Source organism: Lontra canadensis, unplaced genomic scaffold, assembly GCF_010015895.1.
Source record: "Lontra canadensis isolate GAN:19392208 unplaced genomic scaffold, GSC_riverotter_1.0 scaffold52, whole genome shotgun sequence".
NCBI classification, from domain to species: Eukaryota; Metazoa; Chordata; class Mammalia; order Carnivora; family Mustelidae; genus Lontra; species Lontra canadensis.
In genome coordinates, this window is record NW_022631046.1 from 9,885,791 (window position 1) to 9,905,980 (window position 20,190).

At 40.8% G+C, this 20,190-nt stretch overlaps 1 protein-coding gene across 1 annotated transcript in view; it reads right to left on the bottom strand.

The window, feature by feature from the left end:
* Window positions 1-563: 563 nt before the first annotated feature.
* The window catches only part of LOC116877492 (uncharacterized protein C3orf20 homolog), a 114,127-nt gene continuing 94,500 nt past the window's right edge, over window positions 564-20,190 (bottom strand). Inside the window, exon 13 of the mRNA XM_032874253.1 lies at window positions 564-772. Coding sequence (XP_032730144.1) covers window positions 626-772 — 147 coding nt within the window. The 3' untranslated portion in view covers window positions 564-625. The remainder of the gene's footprint in view (window positions 773-20,190) is intronic.

Genomic DNA, 20,190 nt, shown 5'->3' on the forward strand with positions numbered 1-20,190 from the left:
TCTACATAATTGAATGAATGATTGGTTTGAACCTTATATGCTGGTTAAAGAAAAAGTGGCCTTCCTTGAACTGAACTTTTACTTACTTGTTTGTTTTACTACTACAAAAATGTATTTAACAAAAAAGTTCAATATAAAAATGTCCATGACCTGATTTTTATATAGTAGAAAAACAGGTGCTGTGTAGAGGGGACATGTGGAAGCAGTTGATATCTTCCAGTGAACATGCCCATTGTTTATTTTCTTCATATTCCCACCATTCTAATATCGTTCTGTTGCCCACTGCTTACTGTCTCTTTACATCCATCTATCACAAGATTCATAAAGGGACTGAATCCCTGCAGTATTCCTGGGACCTGTACACCACCATTCAATTTCAGTGATAATTTCTTGTCCATAAATTTTTTCAACCCTTGAAGGTAAGCTTTGCTCATGGTGTCTTGTTGGCAAGCTCAGTGATGCCTCCAAATGGACTTGAACAGAATTTTGAAATGGATAAACTACCTCTTTCCAGAAAAGATTTGAAGCAAGGAACAAGCATTCATAAAGGCAATTCTTGACATTTGGCCCTTTTCTGGGATTTACTAATGAAAAGTACAAGATAAGGTTGAGAATGTGTATCACTCTACCGGATCCTGAAGTCATTGGGTAGGAAATATCCCGTATGATAATCACTCTTTGTCTTCACAATTTGCTTTTGAAGGTCTTTAGCAGATGTGCTATAACCATTGAAAATAAAGTTGGCAAATACTAATTTTCCACGAACATACATCTGTAAAAATGAATAGAACATTTTCAGAATCTGTTCATACAAAAATCAGTCCTACTTTTTTTTTTTAATTGTAAGTAAGCTCTATGACCAACATGGGGCTTGAACTCAAGACCCCAGGTCAAGAATCACTCTACTGACAGCCAACCAGGCACCCTAGCCCTAATTATTTGCGGAAAGATCTTAAATGTGTCCCTATGAGAAAATGTTTGCATCTATATACAAAATAATAGTAGACATCAAACACGTTCCTAGAACCTGAATATAGTGTTTGAAGGTAAGGAAACAGGCCCAGCAGTTTTCTCATTTTCTCATTTTCTGGAATGTCAGAACCAGTGTCCTCCCCAGCTGTAAAGGACATCTTTATCATCAGCCACCTACAGATGCATTTCATTTTACAGCTGAACTCTAGAACAGAGTACAGAGTCCTTGAATTTGGAAGTCAGTAGACTTGGATTATGGATAAAACTACTCTAAAACTTAGGCAAATCATTAAACCATTCCAAGGTACAGTTTACTCTGTTTAAAAAAAAAAAAAAAAAGCACTGGGACACCTGTGTAGCTCAGTCATTAAGCGTCTCCCCTCGGCTCAGGTCATGATCCTGGGTTCCTGGGATCAAGCCCCAAATTGGGCTCCCTGCTCGGTGGGGAGTCTGCTTCTCCCTCTTTCACTCCCCCTGCTTGTGTTCCCTCTCTAGCTGTGTTTCTCTCTGTCAAATAAATAAATAAAATCCTTTAAAAATAAAAAAGCATTAATTATGAATTGGACTGGACCTCTAAAATTCTCTTCCAGGGCTAAAATTTTTAGATTCTCTATTTCTTAATGAAGAAAACAACTGAACTATGTAAAGCCAAGTTTGTCATTCTATTCCAGGGTGAAAAAGTGCTTATATTTATGACACAGGTGAGCAGCCTAAGAAATATTCAACCTTGACATTAAGAGGATGAAGTAGTGAGGGGGGGGGCACCTGGGTGGCTCATTTAGTTAAGTGCCTGCCTTCAGCTCAGCCATGATCTCTGGATCCTGGAATCAAGTCCCGTGTCTCCAGTCGTGTGTGTGCTCTCTCAAATAAAATCTTAAAAAAAAAAAAAAAATTGGTAGGGGTGGATGATGGTAGTTCAAAAAATTGTAGCTGGTTCTGGCTAAGAATTAAGCATATTTTACATCTTAAAGCAAATACTAGTACTTGGGGGGGGGCAGTGTAAGAATTTAAAAGGAACAATAGTTCCTTATAATTGCATGTTACTCCTTTCCTCTTAGATGGCATAATCTTTTCGTTACAAAGGAATGTCCTATTGCAAGGTTTTCTCTATAGGAATAGAATTTTCTGCTTTATCTTCATTTCAGCAACAAAAGAATCTTTTTTGTTGTTGTTACAGATTTTATTTATTTGAAGAAAAGAGAACATGAGTGGATGAGAGGGAGGAGAAGCAGACTGCAGTCTCAAGGCAGACTCCATCCAGGGACCCTGGAATTACGAGATGAACCCAAAGGCAGACGCTTAATGACTGCCACCCAGGCACCCCTCAGCAACAAAAGTATCAATCTTTTGTTTCATATCATGTTTCTTGTTCTAAAATATTCTTTAACGCACTTGCCTGGCTATTAGCCATGAAGCCACTTACTTATCTTACCTGAACTTAGAAGATGAAGCTATGATACATTGGTAATGATAGCTAATGACAAGATTATAATATACAAAATATATAATACACTAAGATCTGAAGAATTTAATAGTGATAATCCCATAAACAGTGACGTAGGGTAATGGGTTTTTTCCACCACAATAAATGTGAAATACTGGTATAAAAGTGAAAAAATGTAATTTAAGAAATTGGTTGGGTACCTGGGTGGCTCAGTTGGTTAAGCGACTTGCCTTCAGCTCAGGTCATGATCCTGGAGTCCCAGGACTGAGTCCCGCTTTGGGCTCCCTGCTTGGCAGGGAGTCTGCTTCTCCCTCTGACCCTCCCTCTCTCGTGTTCTCTCACTCCCTCTCTCTCAAATAAATAAAATCTTAAAAAAAAAAAAAAATTTGGAGTTGAGGATCTGTAGGATTTCATTGCTATTTTGGGCTTCTATTCACATATAAGAAGAAAGCTTATCATTCTGTGTGTGTTCAAGCTGTCACCTCTTAGGCTAACCCTGAGGCAGGGCCTAGAGAAAAGGAGAAAGGCTACAGTGTTCAGTTCTTGTAAAAACAACCTGATCAAAATACAGAAAAATGTTGGACTAGAAAAAACCTTAAGTTTGTATATGTCCAGACAACAGTAGGACCAGACCCAGTACCAAAATTCAAAACTTTTCTTGCTGAAATAGTGAGTCGAAGTTCAGTTGAAATTCAAAACCTGGAATAACCTAATCCAGAGGTGCCCAGCATTTTATCAACTAAGGACCCCTGATACTATTTTCTCCCTGGGTACCAGGTTTTGAAGAATTCTTTTATCTATCACATAATCTATCTTAATTAAAACTCTGTAAGGTACACCCTCTCCCTTAATATTTGATCTAACCAAGGCTATCATGGCCAATCAGTTTGAGGGTGTGCTCCGTGCCAGGCACTGTGCTCAATGCTTACGAGAGAGCAATGAACAAGAAGTTTTCTGCCCTCACTGAATACTAGAGGAAGAGCCAGACAAGATACTGGGAGCTAGGAGGTGGTCAACACTCTACAGAAAACAAAGCCAAGGAAGAGGGATATGGAGGATGGGGAGTACTTTTTTGTACAATGCGATCACATAGGAAGGGGGTGAGGGAAGCCAGTGAGGTCTGGGTAGAAATGGAGCTGGTTTGGGATAGGTTAAGTATAAAATACTTACTAACCATTGGTGAAAATGCTGGGTAGACATTTAGATATATGTTGGATATATGAGTCTAAGTTCAAGAGAAAGGTCCAGAGTGGGAGATGTCAGCGTTTTTTTAAAGTCATGAACATAAGTCAGAGGGAGTTGGAACACTCACGACCCGAGGCCACAATCTGATCCGAAAACAAGAGTCAGACACTCAACCCACTTGAGCCACCCAGGCACCTACTTGCTAGTGTCCTTTGACACACAAACATCAGACATTTTGATGAAGTCCAGTATATTTTTTCTTTTGTTGCTAAATTTCCTTATCTTTTCAAGAGAGCCAAGAGTACCACCTGATTCATAGGATTATCATGAGGATTAAATAAATCAGTACGTGTGAATACATGTAAAGGGGTTCGGACAATGTGTGCCATGTAAGAGAGACATTTAATAAATATAAGCTACTGTCCAGGCTAAGTTTGTGTATAAAAACCCATGGCCAAGGGGACAGAAGTAGGACATGTGACATGGAAGCCAGAGAAGCAGAGGGTCTCAAGAACACGATCAATGGTGCAAAATGATGCAGAGAAGTCAAGAAAGCTCCAAAGAACAAACTTAGATTTGGCACCTGCAGGTTCAGACAATGGTGTGACAGAGGAACATGCCCAATTATACTGGACTGAGAACTTCTGTTAGGCCCTTTTTGGTCTCCAGGGCCTGTCCTGGGTCAGCCCTTCCTGTGATCCAACACAAGACTAACCCTGGGGGGCTGCTTAAGTGCAGCGGGGAGAACACTCTATTTGCAGGCAGAAAGGTGGGTTAAAGTTCCTGGTCTTCTACCACACAGGAATCCTAATGACCACTTCAAGAAGCATAATCCCTTCAGTTTGCATTTTAGTTTAATCACAAGATTCCTAAAGGCAGGCAAGTAATTCCTCTGCACATGGTTCATTCACATAATAAAACTGGTAATCTCATTTCTTTAGACACTTCCCCGCCGGATCAATGTCCTAGTGTCCATTATTACTCATCAGACCGGTGTGAGAATCTTTCTGCAAAAGCCCTTTATAAACTGAAAAGATATTCTTATTATCTAGTGGGATCCAGTCGGTCCCACTTAGCCTGTTCAGCTGTGGTGAGAGCCTAAACGTTTAAACCACACCAGTTATACCATTGTTCCAGCAATTGAAGAGAAAGGAATGGAAAGACTTGTCCAAACAACTCAAACCAAGCAAACAGTCCCTGACTTGCTCTCTCACCCTAAATGTGTTAGCCTTGTGGTGACCCAATATTGACTTAATGACTAAACGAAAGCAGAGATCCTAACTACCCTCTAAACACTCACCACTTACTGTTAATGAACCCTCCCACGATGCTTCCAGACGGCAACCCTTTCATTTAAGTAGAGACCAGAAAAGGGATACATGTTAGTAGAATAAGGAGACCTCCAAAACACTCTCAAGAATCCTAAAAGTCTCATTTACAGAAAAACAAAGAGGAGGCCATTTCCCACTCTACCTGCCCCCGTACTATATCCTGATTCTACCAACAGACTCTTCTGTTCCCCCATTTTGGACCCTGAGTCAGGATATCTGGGTTCAAATCTCAGCTCCACCTCTTAGCTGTGTAAATGCCTGAGGTCTCAGTTTTCTTATCTATTGAACAGAAACAGCATCATCACCTCATAGGATTATTGCCAGGATTTAGGGAATTAGTTTGTGAAAACGTAGGATTCACAGCAGATACTCCTTTCCTTTGGGTCTCCAGTACCTGTCTTTTTGCTGGGGAATTCCCGCCTTGTAGACATGCCTGGGGCCTTGCCAAAAGGTGGGGCAAAGACCTGGTTGATAAATGAAAGGGGCAAAGCAAAGTAAAAATGGGTTTGGTATTCCTGACAGAAGGAATGGTGAGTGTCTGTTCGCTCAAACTGTATTCATTGGAAATCTACTTGGGGCCCCCGGCTGGTTCGGTTGGTAGAGCATGCGAATCTTGACCTCAGGGTTGAAAATTTGAGCCCCATGTTGCATATAGGATTACTTAAAAATAAAACCTTGGGGCGCCTGGAAGGCTCAATCAGTTGAGTGTCCAACTCCTGATTTCAGCTCAGGTTGTGATCTCAGCGTCCTGCCATCGAGCCCCCACATCAAACTCTGCATTCAGGACAGAGTCTCTTTGTCCCTCTCCCTCTACTCCTCCCCCCAGCCACCCCACTCACTCTCTCTAAAATAAATAGATAAAATCTTTACAAATAAATACATAAAACCTTTAAAATATCTATTTTTCTGGGCACTTTTCTAGGCACCAAGATGCGGGAATGAACAAAACAGTCAAAACCTCTTCCCTCACTGGGGGGATCAGATCATAAACCAGTAGACGATAAGACGTCAAGTACTGATAAGTGCTATGAACCAAATAGGGTAAGGGATGGAGAGTGAAAGGAGCTCCTTTAGACAGAACAGAAAGGGAAGGCCACTGAGGGCATACCCGCTGCCTCAGACCTGAGGATATGAGAGACTAGAGTGTGCATCTCTCCGGACGACAGTCAGCAGAGAGAGCGCCATGTGTAAAGGCTCCGAGGGGGAAACAGCAAGGAGGCCACGGCAGCGGAGCAGGTGGGGGAGCAGAAGAGAGGAAGGGCCTGAGTGCATGAAGTGTTGTGGCCCCTAGAAGAGATCTGGGATTTTACTTCAGGGGTGAGGAGTGCCTAGCCGAGGGCTCTGAGCAGAGAAGGGCTGTGATCTGAGCCAGGCTTTGTATCAATGACTGCTGGCGCTACAGAGAGGACAGACAGTGGCAGTGGCAAGGGCAGACACAAAGACAGATCGGGGGCTCTTAGGAGAGATGATGCTGCCTGGAAGTGGCGTGAATTGTCAGACTGGATATATTAGGAAGGTAGAGGCTTCAAGACCGGCACACAGATTACAGGAGGGTATGAAAAAAGAGGAGTCCAGATTTATTTCAGTATTTTTGGTCTGAATAAACTGGGCAAGGGTCATTTCCTGAAATGAGAAAGAAATGGGGAGGGGCAGGTTTTGGAGAAAGAGGAAAAGGCTCGATTTGGGAAAGTTAAGTCAAGATGCCTGCAGAATGTTCCAGCAAGATACTGAAATAGAGCGTTGGAATCAGGAGGTACATGGAGTTCCAGGGAAACACTGTATGTGGGGATGCTAATGTGGGAGTCATCAAGAGAGGGATTCTAAAGCCACAGGACTGGGGTAGAGGTTCTAGAGCAAGGGTCAATGGAGACATGAGCAGACATGAAGATGAGCTACTGAGACATGAGATGAGCTACTCTCCTCTCTTCCTCGAGGCCAAGTGAAATGCCTGCTCTTAACCCTGGTCACATATAAAAATCACTCTAGGGTTTATTAAGAAAATAGATGCTTGGGCTCCACCCAGATCTACTGAATGAGACTCCCCCTGGGGTGAGGCCTATATTTCTTTCTTGCTTGCTTGCTTGCTTTTTTTTTTTTTTTTTAAAGACTTTATTTATTTATTTGACAGAGATCACAAGTAGGCAGAGAAGCAGGCAGAGAGAGAGAGAGGAGGAAGCAGGATCCCTGCTGAGCAGAGATCCCGATGCAGGGCTTGATCCCAGGACCCTGAGATCATGCCCTGAGCCGAAGGCAGAGGCTTTAACCCACTGAGCCACCCAGGCGCCCCTCTTGCTTGCCTTTTTAAAAAGATTTTATATATTTATTTGACAGAGAGAGAAAGAGCACAAGTAGGCACAGCAGCAGGCAGAGGGAGAAGCAGACTCCTGAGCAGGGAGCTGGATGCGGGCCTCAATCCCTGAAGTTGCCCTCAATCTGAGATCATGACCTGAGCTGAAGGCAGAGACTTAACCCACTGAGCCACCCAGGTGCCCGTGAGTTCTTTCTTTCTTTTAAAAAATTAATTAATTAATTAATTAATTAATTAATTGACACAGATCACAAGTAGGCAGAGAGGCAGGCAGAGAGAGAGGGGGAAGCAGGCTCCCCGCTGAGCAGAGAGCCCGATGTGGGGCTCGATTCCAGGACCCTGGGATCATGACCTGGGCAGAAGGCAGAGGCTTTAACCCACTGAGCCACCCGGGTGCCCCAAGGTCTGTACTTCTTAAAAAGCTCCACAGCTGAATGGCCAGGTAGGAGGACTGCTGCTCTTAGAAAAAGTAAAGAGGGAAGGAGAGGCTGTGGTTTAGGGAGTACCAAATAACTAGAGCAGGGGCTCAACAAAGCTAAGGAACCTATTAAACCCCTTACTTCTACACACACACACACCACCACCACCACCACCATCATCACCACCACTAATCAAAAGCTTCAAAGACAGCTCCATACCCATGTCTGAGTGCAACTTCCTTTCCTCAAAATAATAACATCATATTTTTGGTTTTCCAATAGTTTTTAAATACATTTTCTCATTTAAACACACATTATCATTTGAACATAACATCTCCCTCTTGAACAATTAGCCTTGCATCAACCCTGTGAGTGACAGGTGCGGAGTGCACGTACTTAAATCTAGCCATTAAGTCCAGGCCCTATTGGTATGCTGTGGTACAGTATGCTAACTCATCCCATCCTCACAACATCCATCGGTGATTTTCTCCCCAATTTACAGATGAGGAAACTGAGGTAAACCACAGGAAGAAGTCGTAGACCTCGGACTCAAACTCAAGTTTCTGACCCCCCCAAGTTTATGGTCTCACTTCATCAAAAATTTGATCACTGCTCTTTTTTTTTTTTTTAATGGCTACTAAACTGGGTTAGGTTTTAAAGCATGGAACTTTATAGTCTTTCCAGAAAGGATAAGGTTTTCCTGATTTTGAAGTAACTGTTGTGGTATCAGACTGAACCAGAGCTTCACATTTCTTTGGTAGGTACTGGTTTTACTCCCATGGTCTTTTATAAGAAAAACTGCTTCTTAGGATTGTGGATAGAAAATATAAAACCTCCTGATCAAATATGCCCCTAAAATCAGACGATAGGGTGATCAGTTGTCCCTACAACTAATTTGGCTGATAGGATTTGGCGAGAGAAGTTATAAATTAATCCATACTAAGGAGTTTCATTTCCCTTCTGTGATTAGTCATTCTCTGTAACATTGTGACTTTTCCCTGAAGTTCAGCATTACAACATCCATGTATCTTACCAGTAAGTGTGATCAATAATTCTTAAACTAATTTTGATAACCACATGCCCTTCTGACTTGCCATATAGTCACAGGAGAATTTCTGCATGCAACTTTTATAAAATAGTAAATTGTAGGGGAGCCTGGGTGGCTCAGTCGGTTAAGTGTCTGCCTTCAGCTCAGGTCATGATCCCAGAGTCCTGGGATCGAGTCCCACAACGGGATCCGTGCTCATTGGGGAGCCTGCCTCTCCCTCTGGCTGCTGCTCCCCCTGCTTGTGCACACACTCTGACAAATTAAATAAAATCTTTAAAAAAAAAAAAAAGTAAACTCTACCTCCTACATGGGGCTTGAACTCACAACCCGGAGATCAAGAGTTGCCCACTCCAGGGGCACCTGGGTGGTGTAGTCCATTAAGTGTCTGACTCCTGGTTTGGGCTCAGTTCATAATCTCAGGTTTGTGAGATGGAGCCCCACGAGCTCCATGTTCAGCAGGGAGTCTGCTTAAGAATCTCGCTCCCCCTGTATCCCTCTCTCTCTCTCTCTCAAATAAATCAATCAATCTAAAAAAAAAAAAAGTCCCCAATTTCACCAACGGGGCCAGCCAGGCGTCCCATGCATGCAGTGTGATAGGATAAGCCTCCTAGCCAAAAGAACCTGCATTCTAATTCCTCAGAGTCAAACCAGACACACCTAAACCAGCTGTTTCTAGATACTTTTTTTTGGTTTTCACACACTTAAAGTTAACTTCAAAGGTTTCAAAGCCATGTCTTAAGGAGGTGCTAGATTTGTAAAGAAAACAGAATGAAAATTTCAGTTATTTATAATTGCATAATTAGTTGGTTTTCTTCAGGTTAATTCTTTTCTTAAACCTTACACAGGTTTTTTTTGTTTTTGTTTTGTTTTGTTTTGTTTTTCCTTAGAGGAGAAATAGGAGCCCATAAGAGCTCTAAGTACTTACGTCTCTGCAGCCCACCTTCTATGGCTCCTCCTGGGGTAAGTATTAAGATTGAAGCTGTTTGCATCACCTCTCCCTGTGCTAAGCCTCATCTCCTCAATTCTCATTACCAGTCTCTATGTTACTAGGCAGGGGAACGTGGTGACCATGTCATTTACTTAGAAGCATAAAGAGCAGTTTCATTCTCAATACTTTACCCAGGAAGAGCCCTGAGGGTCACATGGCTTTCCCAACTAAAAACATGATAACATAGGAAGCAGTGTTCAAAATCACTGAACTCACAATAGCTATGCTTCTCTATTCATATCACACTTTGGAATCTGGATATGCACACATGAAGACATTCCCAAAACTAAAGCTCGTGGCTACACACATGATCTCTGAGCGTATTTTGCATGTGATTGGGCGTGTGATTGAAGTTAGGCCAATTAGACCCGATCTCTCTTGGACTGCGTGGGGAGGCCAGACTGAGGTGGACGCCACTGAGAGTGGATGCCATCTGGTGGTGGTGGCCGGGACTGCCGCTGAGGACTGTTGGGCTGCCCTGGCTAAGGCGATTGGCTGTGGTCTTAGGAAAGGACCTAATAAAGTCTGTCTTTGATTCTGTGGCTTACCCTAAATCCTTCCAAAACCACCCCCCTTATCCCTTATATTAGCCAGAATTGGTTTCTGTTGCTTGCGACCAAAGACCCTTAATTAAGAAACAAAATAAATGCCTTCATGCCCATAAAATACAGCAGGGGATAAAACTAGAAAACCATCAGTTTCTTTCACTGATCACTACCTTCTGTTATTCACTGTATTTATGATTAGAAGGTACATTCAGACATTCAGGAAGGAAGGAAGGCTTTGAGAGTTGGTGCAGAATAATTTATGCAGGAAAGTGAGCTGTCTGAATCCAAGACTTTTCCAGTTTGTGTGCTCTTAGTACAGCTCCACATGAAACCCAAGTCATTTCTACAGCAGGAATAATTTTTATGACCCTTAACCTTGATCTCTCACTACATTCTATCCTTCTTGGTATTTTTTTCGAGGGTGGCATGGAGAAGAGGTCCTTTTAAAAAAAAAAAAAGCTGTATGAACATTATATCTCCATTTTAAATTGTACAATTCAGTGGTTTTTAGTATATTTACAAGGTGGTACAACCCTCACCACCATCTAATTCCAGAACATACTCAGCCCCCTCAAAGAAAGCCCATGCCCACAAGAAGTCACTCCTCATTTCCTCTCCATCTACCTCTGGAAATAGCTAATCTACTTTCTGTCTCAAGGATCTGCCTATTCTGGACATTTCACACACATGAAACATACAAGATGTGGTCACTTGTGTTTGGCTTCTTTCACTTAGCGTGTCTTCATGATTCATCCAAGAAGTCTTTTTAAAACACTTAACCAGGACTTCATCAAATGCAAAAATACATCTCAACAAAAATACACTTGCCATATGTAGGGACACACTGGGATCCTTTAAGATCTTATGAGGGTTTTTAACAACTTCGTACTTTGGTGATTTGTTGGGGGGCAGGGGAGTGGAGAGAGGGAAGGAAGAGGAAAGGTAGGGAAGGAAGGAAGGGAGGGAGGGAAGGAGGGACTGATTGAGTGAATTCTTACAGGAAACAGTCTCCCTAATTAAAACAAAACCCAGAACATTTTAAGCAGCATGCTGGGGCATGCAAGGACATCCCTTGCTCCTGTTCCTCTGTCTTGTCATCACTCTTTTCCCTCACTTACTTTATAGTGTTTGGCACATAGTAGACACTCAATATTTTGCATAAGGAAGGAATGAAGGAGGTTTGGTGTGAAATGAGACTCTTTAGGTGGACAGCAGGCAGGTGACCAGGACACAGTGGTTCTCTTCCCTAGAGTTTTCCTATGACTATAGGCAACCTCACTGGTATCACTTTGAAGGCCACTGAGGCACACCATTCCCCTCCAACATTCGGGCCCAAGCAGAGTCCCCACTCTGGATCCAGTGCCTCCTTTCTCTCTTGCAAAATCTCCCTCAAAGTTCTCCCAGCCCACAGTTTCATCTCCCTCCAATTCATTATCTAGATTCGACTGATAGTGATCTTTCTAAAGCATGGATATACACTCACGGTCCTCCCTATTTACAATACTTCAGTGTTCCTCATTCCTCTTAGGATCAAGTTCATGCTTCTCCTACTCTCTGTATCCCTCCTCCTTCCCCTCTACTTTTTTCTCCTCCTTCCTGTCCTTCTCACCCTCCTATCCTCCTTTTTCTCCTTTCTCTCCTCTTCTTCTCCTTCCTCCCTGCCTCCTCTCCCCTTTTCTCTCCCTCCCCTTCCTCCATTTCTTATCTTTCCCATCATAACTCATGAGACCTAGCATGATCTGGCCTAGTCTCATCTTTTACAATGGTCCTCATGCCTTCTCCACCTTACCTTTTATGATCTAGGTGGATTTCATCTTGGATATGTTGACTCTGAACTCCCTAAAGCACCTCTAAGTGGGGCAGTCCAGGAGGCATATTGGTACATGGGTCCAAGGTTCAAGTGAGAAACTGGGACTAGGGTTAGAGATGGGGTGTCACTAGCATACAGAGATAGTCGCTGAGTCTGTGGAAAAGAATTTTAGGAATTTGCAGGGGACTCATGGCAGGACATTGAGGGATGCCAGCATTCCCAGAGGTGACCTCAACCAGGAATGCTCTGTGATTTGACTCCTTCATGATCCAGATCAAAAGAGCTGGTTTTCCTGTTTGCAGTTCCTCCTTCCCCATTGGTAAGGAGACAAATTCTGAGCCCTATGTCCTTTAATTCAACAACAGCTCCACATTATTATGGAAGCAAGCCCCAACAATTCAACAACAAACCAGAGTATTTGACGAGACAGACACTCAGAATGACAGTAGATCCCAGGTTTGAGTGATAAGATTCGGCACCACAGTTACTCTGACCAAGTGGAAGCACAGATTCTCAAGTGTTCTCCATCTGTATTTCCCACCTGAGCCTCACCCCTGACAGATCACAGCTCATCGTCTGCTTGGCCCTCATTTGTTCTAATCACTGCTTGGGGTGCTCTAACATTGTCACTTTCATTCTTCTTTTATTGAAGTAATATGACATAAAATGTTATCTTAGGGGCACCTGGGTGGCTCAGTTAAGTGTCTGCCTTTGGCTTGTGTCATGATCCCAAGTCCTGGGATCAAGTCCCACATTGGGCTCCCTGCTCAGTGGGGAGCCTGCTTCTCCCTCTGCTTGCTGATCTCCCCTGCTTGTGTGCACCCTCTCTCTCTCTGACAAATAAATAAATAAAATCTTTTAAAAAATAAAATCTTTTTCTGGAGAAATAAAATAACTAAAATCTAAGCAAGCTGAAATCGAAAAAGCTATTAATGAGGGGCAATAAAAAATGGAAGCTCTTATTGCTAGCATAAATGAGGCAGAAGAGAGAATTAGTGATATAGAAGACCAAATGAAGGGGGGAATAAAGAAGCTGAGAAAAAGAGAGACAAACAACTTTTGGACCACAAGGGGAGAATTTGAGAGATAAGTGATACCATAAGATGAAACAATATTAGAGTAATTGGGATCCCAGAAGAAGAAAGAGAGAGAGAGGCAGAAGGTATATTGGAGCAAATTATAGCAGAGAATTTCCCTAATTTGGCAAAGGGAACAAGCATCAAAATCCAGCAAGCAAAGAGAACCCCCCTCAAAATGAACAAAAATAGGTCCACACCCCTCATCTAATAGTAAAATGTACAGATCTCAGTGACAAAGAGAAAACCCTGAAAGCAGCTCTAGACAAGAGGTCTGTAACATACAATGGTAGAAATATTAGATTGGCAGCAGACCTATCCACAGAGACCTGGAAGGCCAGAAAGAACTGGCATGATATATTCAGACCACTAAATGAGAAAAATATGCAGCCAAGAATACTATATCCAGCTAGGTTGTCACTGAAAATAGAAGGAGAGATAAAAATCTTCTAGGACAGACAAAAACTAAAAGAATCTGCAAACACCAAACTAGCCCTACAGGAAATATTTAAAGGGGTCCTCTAAGCAAAGAAAGAGCCTAAAAGTAATAGACCAGAAAGTAACAGAGACAATATACAGTAACAGTCACCTGTAGGGGCAATACAATGGCACTAAATTCATATCTTCCAATAGATACCCTGAATGTATATGGGCTAAATGCTCCAGTCAAAAGACACAGGGTATCAGAAAGACCATCAATATGCTGTCTGCAAGAAACTCATTTTAGACCAAAAGACACCTCCAGATTTAAAGTGAGGGGGTGGAAAACTATTTACCATGCTAATGGATATCAAAAGAAAGCTGGGCTGGCAATCCTTATATCAGATAAATTAGATTTTAAGCCAAAGACTATAATAAGAGATGAGGACATTCTATCATACTTAAGGACACTATATCATACTTAAAGGGTCTGTCCAACAAGAAGATCTAATAATTTGAAATATCTATGCCCCTAACATGGGAGCAGCCAACTATATAAACCAATTAATAACAAATCAAACAAAACAAAACAAATTAATAACAAAATCAAAGAAACACATAATAATAATAATACAATAATAGTAGGGGACTTTAACACCCTCCTCACTGAAATAGATCATCTAAGCAAAAGATCAACAAGGAAATAAACGCTTTAAGTGACACACTGGACCAGATGGACATCACAGGTATATTTAAAAATTCCATCCCAAAGCAATAGAATACACATTCTTCTCTAGTGCACATAGAACATTCTCCAGAATAGATCACATCCTGGGTCACAAATCAGGTCTCACCCGGTACCGAAAGATTGGGATCATTCTCTGCATATTTTCAGGCCACAATGTCTTGAAACTAGAACTCAACCACAAGAGGAAAGTTAGAAAGAACTCAAATACATGAGGCTAAATAGCATCATACTAGAGAATGAATGGGTCAACCAGGAAATTAAAGAAGAATTTTTAAAAATCATGGAAACAAATGAAAATGAAAACACAACTGTTTGAAATCTTTGGGATGCATCAAAGGTGGTCCTGAGAGGAAAATGTATAGTGATACAAGCCTCTCTTAAGAAACAAGAAAGGTCTCAAATACACAAACTAACCCTACACCTAAAGGAGCTGGAGAAAGAACAGCAAAAAAAAGAAAAAAAAAAAAAAGAAAAAAAAAAAAGCCTAAACTTAGCAGGAGAAGAGAAATAATAAAGATCAGGGCAGAAATCAATGAAATAGAAACCAAAAGAACAGTAGAACAAATCAATGAAACTTGGAACTGGTTCTTTGGAAGAATTAATAAGATTGATAAACCCCTGGCCAGACTTATCAAAAAGAAAAAAGAAAGGACCCAAACTAATAAAATCATGAATGAAGGAGGAGATATCACAACCAACACCGAAGAAATACAAACAATTATAAGAACATATTAAGAGCAACTATACGCTAGCAAATTTGACAATCTGGAAGAAATGAGACATATAAACTACCAAAACTGAACCAGAAAGAAAGAGAAAACCTGAAGAGACCCATAACCAGTTAGGAAATTGAAGCAGTCATCAAAAATCTCCAACAGGGGTGCCTGGGTGGCTCAGTGGGTTAAGCCTCTGCCTTCGGCTCAGGTCATGATCCCAGGGTCCTGGGATCGAGCCCCACATCGGGCTCTCTGCTCTGCAGAGAGCCTGCTTCCTCCTCTCTCTCTGCCTGCCTCTCTGCCTACTTGCGATCTGTCAAATAAATAAATAAAATCTTTAAACAAACAAACAAACAAAAAAATCTCCCAACAAACAAGAGCCCTGGGCCAGACAGCTTCCCAGGGGAATTCTACCAAACAGTTAAAGAAGAATTAATACCTCTTCTCCTGAAACTGTTCCAAAAAATAGAAACGGAAGGAAAACTTCCAAACTCGTTTTATGAGGCCAGCATTACCTTGATCCCAAAACCAGACAAAAACCCCATCAAAAAGGAGAATTACAGACCAATATCCTTGATGAACACAGATGCAAAAATTCTCACTAAAATACTAACCAGTAGAATGGAACAGTACATTAAAAGGATTACTCACCACAATCAAGTGGGATTTATTCCTAGGCTGCAAGTTTGGTTCAACATCCGCAAATCAATCAATGTGATACCACACATTAATAAAAGAAAGAACAAGAACCATATGATACTCTTAATAGATGCTGAAAAAGCATTTGACAAAGTATAGCATCCTTTCTTGATCAAAACTCTTCACAGAGTAGATATAGAGCATACATACCTCAATATCATCAAAGCCATCTATGAAAAACCCACAGCAAATATCATTCTCATTGGGGAAAAACTGAGAGCTTTTCCCCTAAGGTCAGCAACACGGCAGGGCTGTCCACTATCACCACTGCTATTCAACATAGTACTAGAAGTCCTAGCCTCAGCAATCAGACAACAAAAAGAAATAAAAGGCATCTGAATCAGCAAAGAAGTCAAACTCTCATTCTTTGCTGATGAAATAATACTTTATATGGAAAACCCAGTTTTCTGATGACTGTTGGAATTAGGAGGATGCCTGGAAATTATCTAATCCCATCCCCCAATACTGAGATTAAGAAACTGAGGACTAGAGAGGTAAATTACCTGTGGTCACTTAACAAGTCAGGGGCAGAACCAAGGGTATAATCAAAGGTTTGCTATTTTTCCTACACATTACCTCTCCTTTTTTTCTCTTTATTGTGGGAGAATATATGTAACAAAATTTACTGTGTTAGCTGTTTTTAAGCATACAGTTCAGTGCTATTAACGACATTCACATCTTTGTGCAACCATCACCACCATCCTCTCCTGAACGTTCCATTATCCCAAACAAACTCTGTACCCATTAAGCAACGACTCCCCTTTCTCCTCTCTGCCAAGCCCCAGGAACCACGGTTCTTTCTGTCTCTCTGTATTTGACTAGTCTAGGGACCTCATACAAGTGGAATCATCGAGTATCTCTCTTTTTGTTTCTGACTTACTTCTCTTGGGTAATGTCTTCAAGGTGCATCCATGTTATGGTCTATATCAGAATCATCAAACAGCACATATCATATAGCACGTATTATCCTAGGGAACAGATCATTCTTTTTTAAGGCTGAACATTTCACTGTATGTCTATACCACATTTGGTTTATCTTTTCATCTGTCAATGGATGTTTGGAATTTTCCATCTTTTGGCCATCATGTATAATGCTCCCCTAAAACAAATACTTGTTGAAGTCCTTGCTTCCAATTATTTTGGTTAATTATCAAATTGTCATATGATAATATAATTGCTTCCAATTACTTTTGTTAATTATCAAATTATTATCTGATAATTTTCTGTTTAATTTTCTGAGAAACCACAGTACTGTTTCCCACAGCAGCTGCGTCAATTTACACTTCCTCTCTTTATTCTTTTGTGTATAGTAGACAGAGTATTGGATTGAAAGTTGCTAACCCAACCCCGGATTGATGAGTTGTGTGATACTGGATAAGCCCCTCTGCCACTCAAGCTTCACTTCCCCAGTCAGGAAGAGAGAAAATGTCCTGTGGCATGCCAGCTTCACAGAATTGTTATAAGAATTGAGCCAAATGAGATATACAGAATGCTTTATAAATGAAAACATTATTTAATAAGAGTTGCCATGAGTCATTTGTACTAAATTTGAGCCCAATCCAATGTTGAAGGAGAAAACCATACACTATTAGGAAGGAAGGGGCTTGCTAAAGAAATTTAATATCCAGCAAAGATTCTGATTCAAAGGTCTTTTTTCTAAAACCTAGGTGTTCTACCCTAAACAGAGAGCACTGTGGCGGGGGTGCAAGGAAGCAGTCACAGCCAGCTTGGGAGAAGATGAGGAAAGGGAACATCAGCATGACACAAAGCAGTCATGGGTCCATCAGCTGGTTCAGTTTGAAGTTCTGCCACTCACTGTTTCATTAGAGGCATTTAGAATTGTGTTTATAATTTTCTATAAATACATCATTCCTAGGACAATGTGGCTTATTCCCTTTGGTAATAAGAGTTGCTGAAATACATCCAACAAATTTTTTTTGTCTGAAGTTAAATCACTGACTTCATCTTACTTACACAGATTACACAATGGGCTCCCAAGTAGAGAATGAAAACTGCCTACTGGCTTTTGGAAACAGGGATACCCTTTAGATTTTTGGGTTCTAAATGTTAAATTTACTCTCTTATTGTAAATTGACTGTACAAACACTGATTTTGTAACCACTGTAAAGGATGCAACAAAAATCAGAAGAGTAGACTCCTACCCCAAATGAGAACAAAGCAGAATTGAAGATCTCAAGGGACTGATAGGATGTTGCTAGACTTTATAACTAATGACAGAATTATTTTCACTCTTTATGTACACATACTGATGCTACTGTACATAGAGGGCATCTCCTTGGAAGGTTTTTTCTTATTTTAAACACACTTAAAATTTCTTCGGTCAACTCTTTTTCATGCCCATCTTAAATAGTATCTCATTTTTAAAAAATAGTATCCCATTTTTAAAGAACATTACAGGCCTGGTATAATTTTATGATGTGATGCCAAGCTATTAGAGTATTAAACAGAAAAGCTTATTGGGCCTAGAGTGTACCTGGTCATTTTGGCCAGAAAAGGGACTCTCCTCTTTGGCTCCAAAGCCTATGGTAGGGACGGATATGCAGTCAGTGATTTCTGAATTTGGTACTAAAGAGGAGGAAAGAGACAGTCAGAATCAAGATTAAAATGGGACTGAAGCACAGAGGAGGGTCAAACCTGGGCAGAAAAATAATTGCCAAGAAAAATGGGGCTAGAAAATAGAAAGAAGGCATCCACTCAAGGTAGCAATTCCTTCTGAGATATCCCTCCAAAACTTATACTCTAGCCTTTGAAAAGAAGAGCTCATTGCTTTAAAAAGCTCTGCATTCCCACATTAGACAGCTCTAGTTATTTTATTTTATTTTATTTTATTTTATTTTATTTTATTTTATTTTGTTTTAATCGTGGTAAGTATGCTCTTTAATCCCCATCACCTATTTCATCCATTCTCCCACCCACCTCCCCTCTGCTAACCACCATCTTGTTCTCTCTGTTTCTTGTTTTGTTCTCTTTTTTGTCCCCTTTGCTCATTTGTTTTGTTTCTTAAATTCCACATGAGTGGAATTCCATGAGTGAAATCATATGGTATTTTTCTCTCTGACTGACTTATCTTGCTTAGCATTATACTCTGTAGTTCTCGCCATGTTGTTGGGAGACAGCTCTATTTTTTAAAATGTTCTTCTTTAAAATAATTTGGTGCCCAGCAACAAAAGAGATAGTAAATAATAAATCATGGTCCTGCCTTATACTGGAATATTATTCAGCCAACATAAATGATGCTGCTATAAAAGAATATAGAAATGATACTTGATGATTTAGGGAAACGCTTATAATATATTGTTATATGTGCCTCAAGACTCTGGGTTGTGTATGTGTATGTGTAGACATTGGGAAGAGAGACAGTGAACAATTAACAGTGTTTATTTCTGGGTAGCAGGAAGCATGGATGATTTTTATCTTCTCCTTTATGCTTTCTTTTTAATTTAAAAAAATCGGATTTTACCATGAGGACACTCTTCTCAAATTATCTGTGGTGCTGGCTTCTCACAGAGCAGCCACATAAGCCTCCAAAGACCTTCACTAGAGAATGAAGAAGATAAAGAAATTGGAGGAAGAATGCATCTTGTGCTCATGACTGCAGAGATCAACAGAGAGCATATTCTGGAGCTCCTGTGGGTGTACACGCGTCTACCCAATTCTCTGTTTGCTTTCATTGAGCCTCGCTGGGGAAGCAGGCAGACATGTTGGGACATGCTGCCCATTGGCTTTGCTTCCTGAGAGAATCCATTCTGCTCTGGTGAGTCCCAGAAAGTCCTCATCTTCCTCTGCTGTGAGCCACCTCTCCTAAATCCTTTCATTCTGAGGATGAAATGGTAGACCCCTGCTAGGTAGAGAATACTAAAACTCTGCTAAAATGTCCTTAATGTGCACCAAAGAGAATATCATAATGTTTGTGGCAACAGTTTGCCCGAAATAGGCCCATGCTGCCTGGGTGTGGTCGATGAGACCCAGAGAGGCCTTGAAATGTCCAAAGAGCAGAGACGGTGGTTGCTCACAGCTCACCTTTGTCCTGTGTTGCTCAATGTCTGTGTGAGCCCTAGAATGAGATCTCCATCTTCACACAGCCAGACAACCTGTTTGGATTTCTAACCCAGACTTGAAAGGTCTCAGAACTCGAGCAGAACTCCCTAAGAAAATACTACTGCTGTTTTACTGTATTTTTAAGTATATATATATATTTACTCTCTTATCATAAATTGACTGTATAAACACTGATTTTGTAAATATATATATATATATATATATGTATATCCTCAAAGTTTAATTAAGTGTAATAAAATATAAATGTGCTAACTTATCAGCACAAATAGATTAGACCAAACAATATCTTGTAAAGCAAAGGAGGGGAAAAAAAAAAAGCCTTTTTAGGTGCTAAAAAGGTTCTGTGGTATAATTTCTCAAACTGGTAATTCTATTTTAATCTTTCAAACTGATTTTTA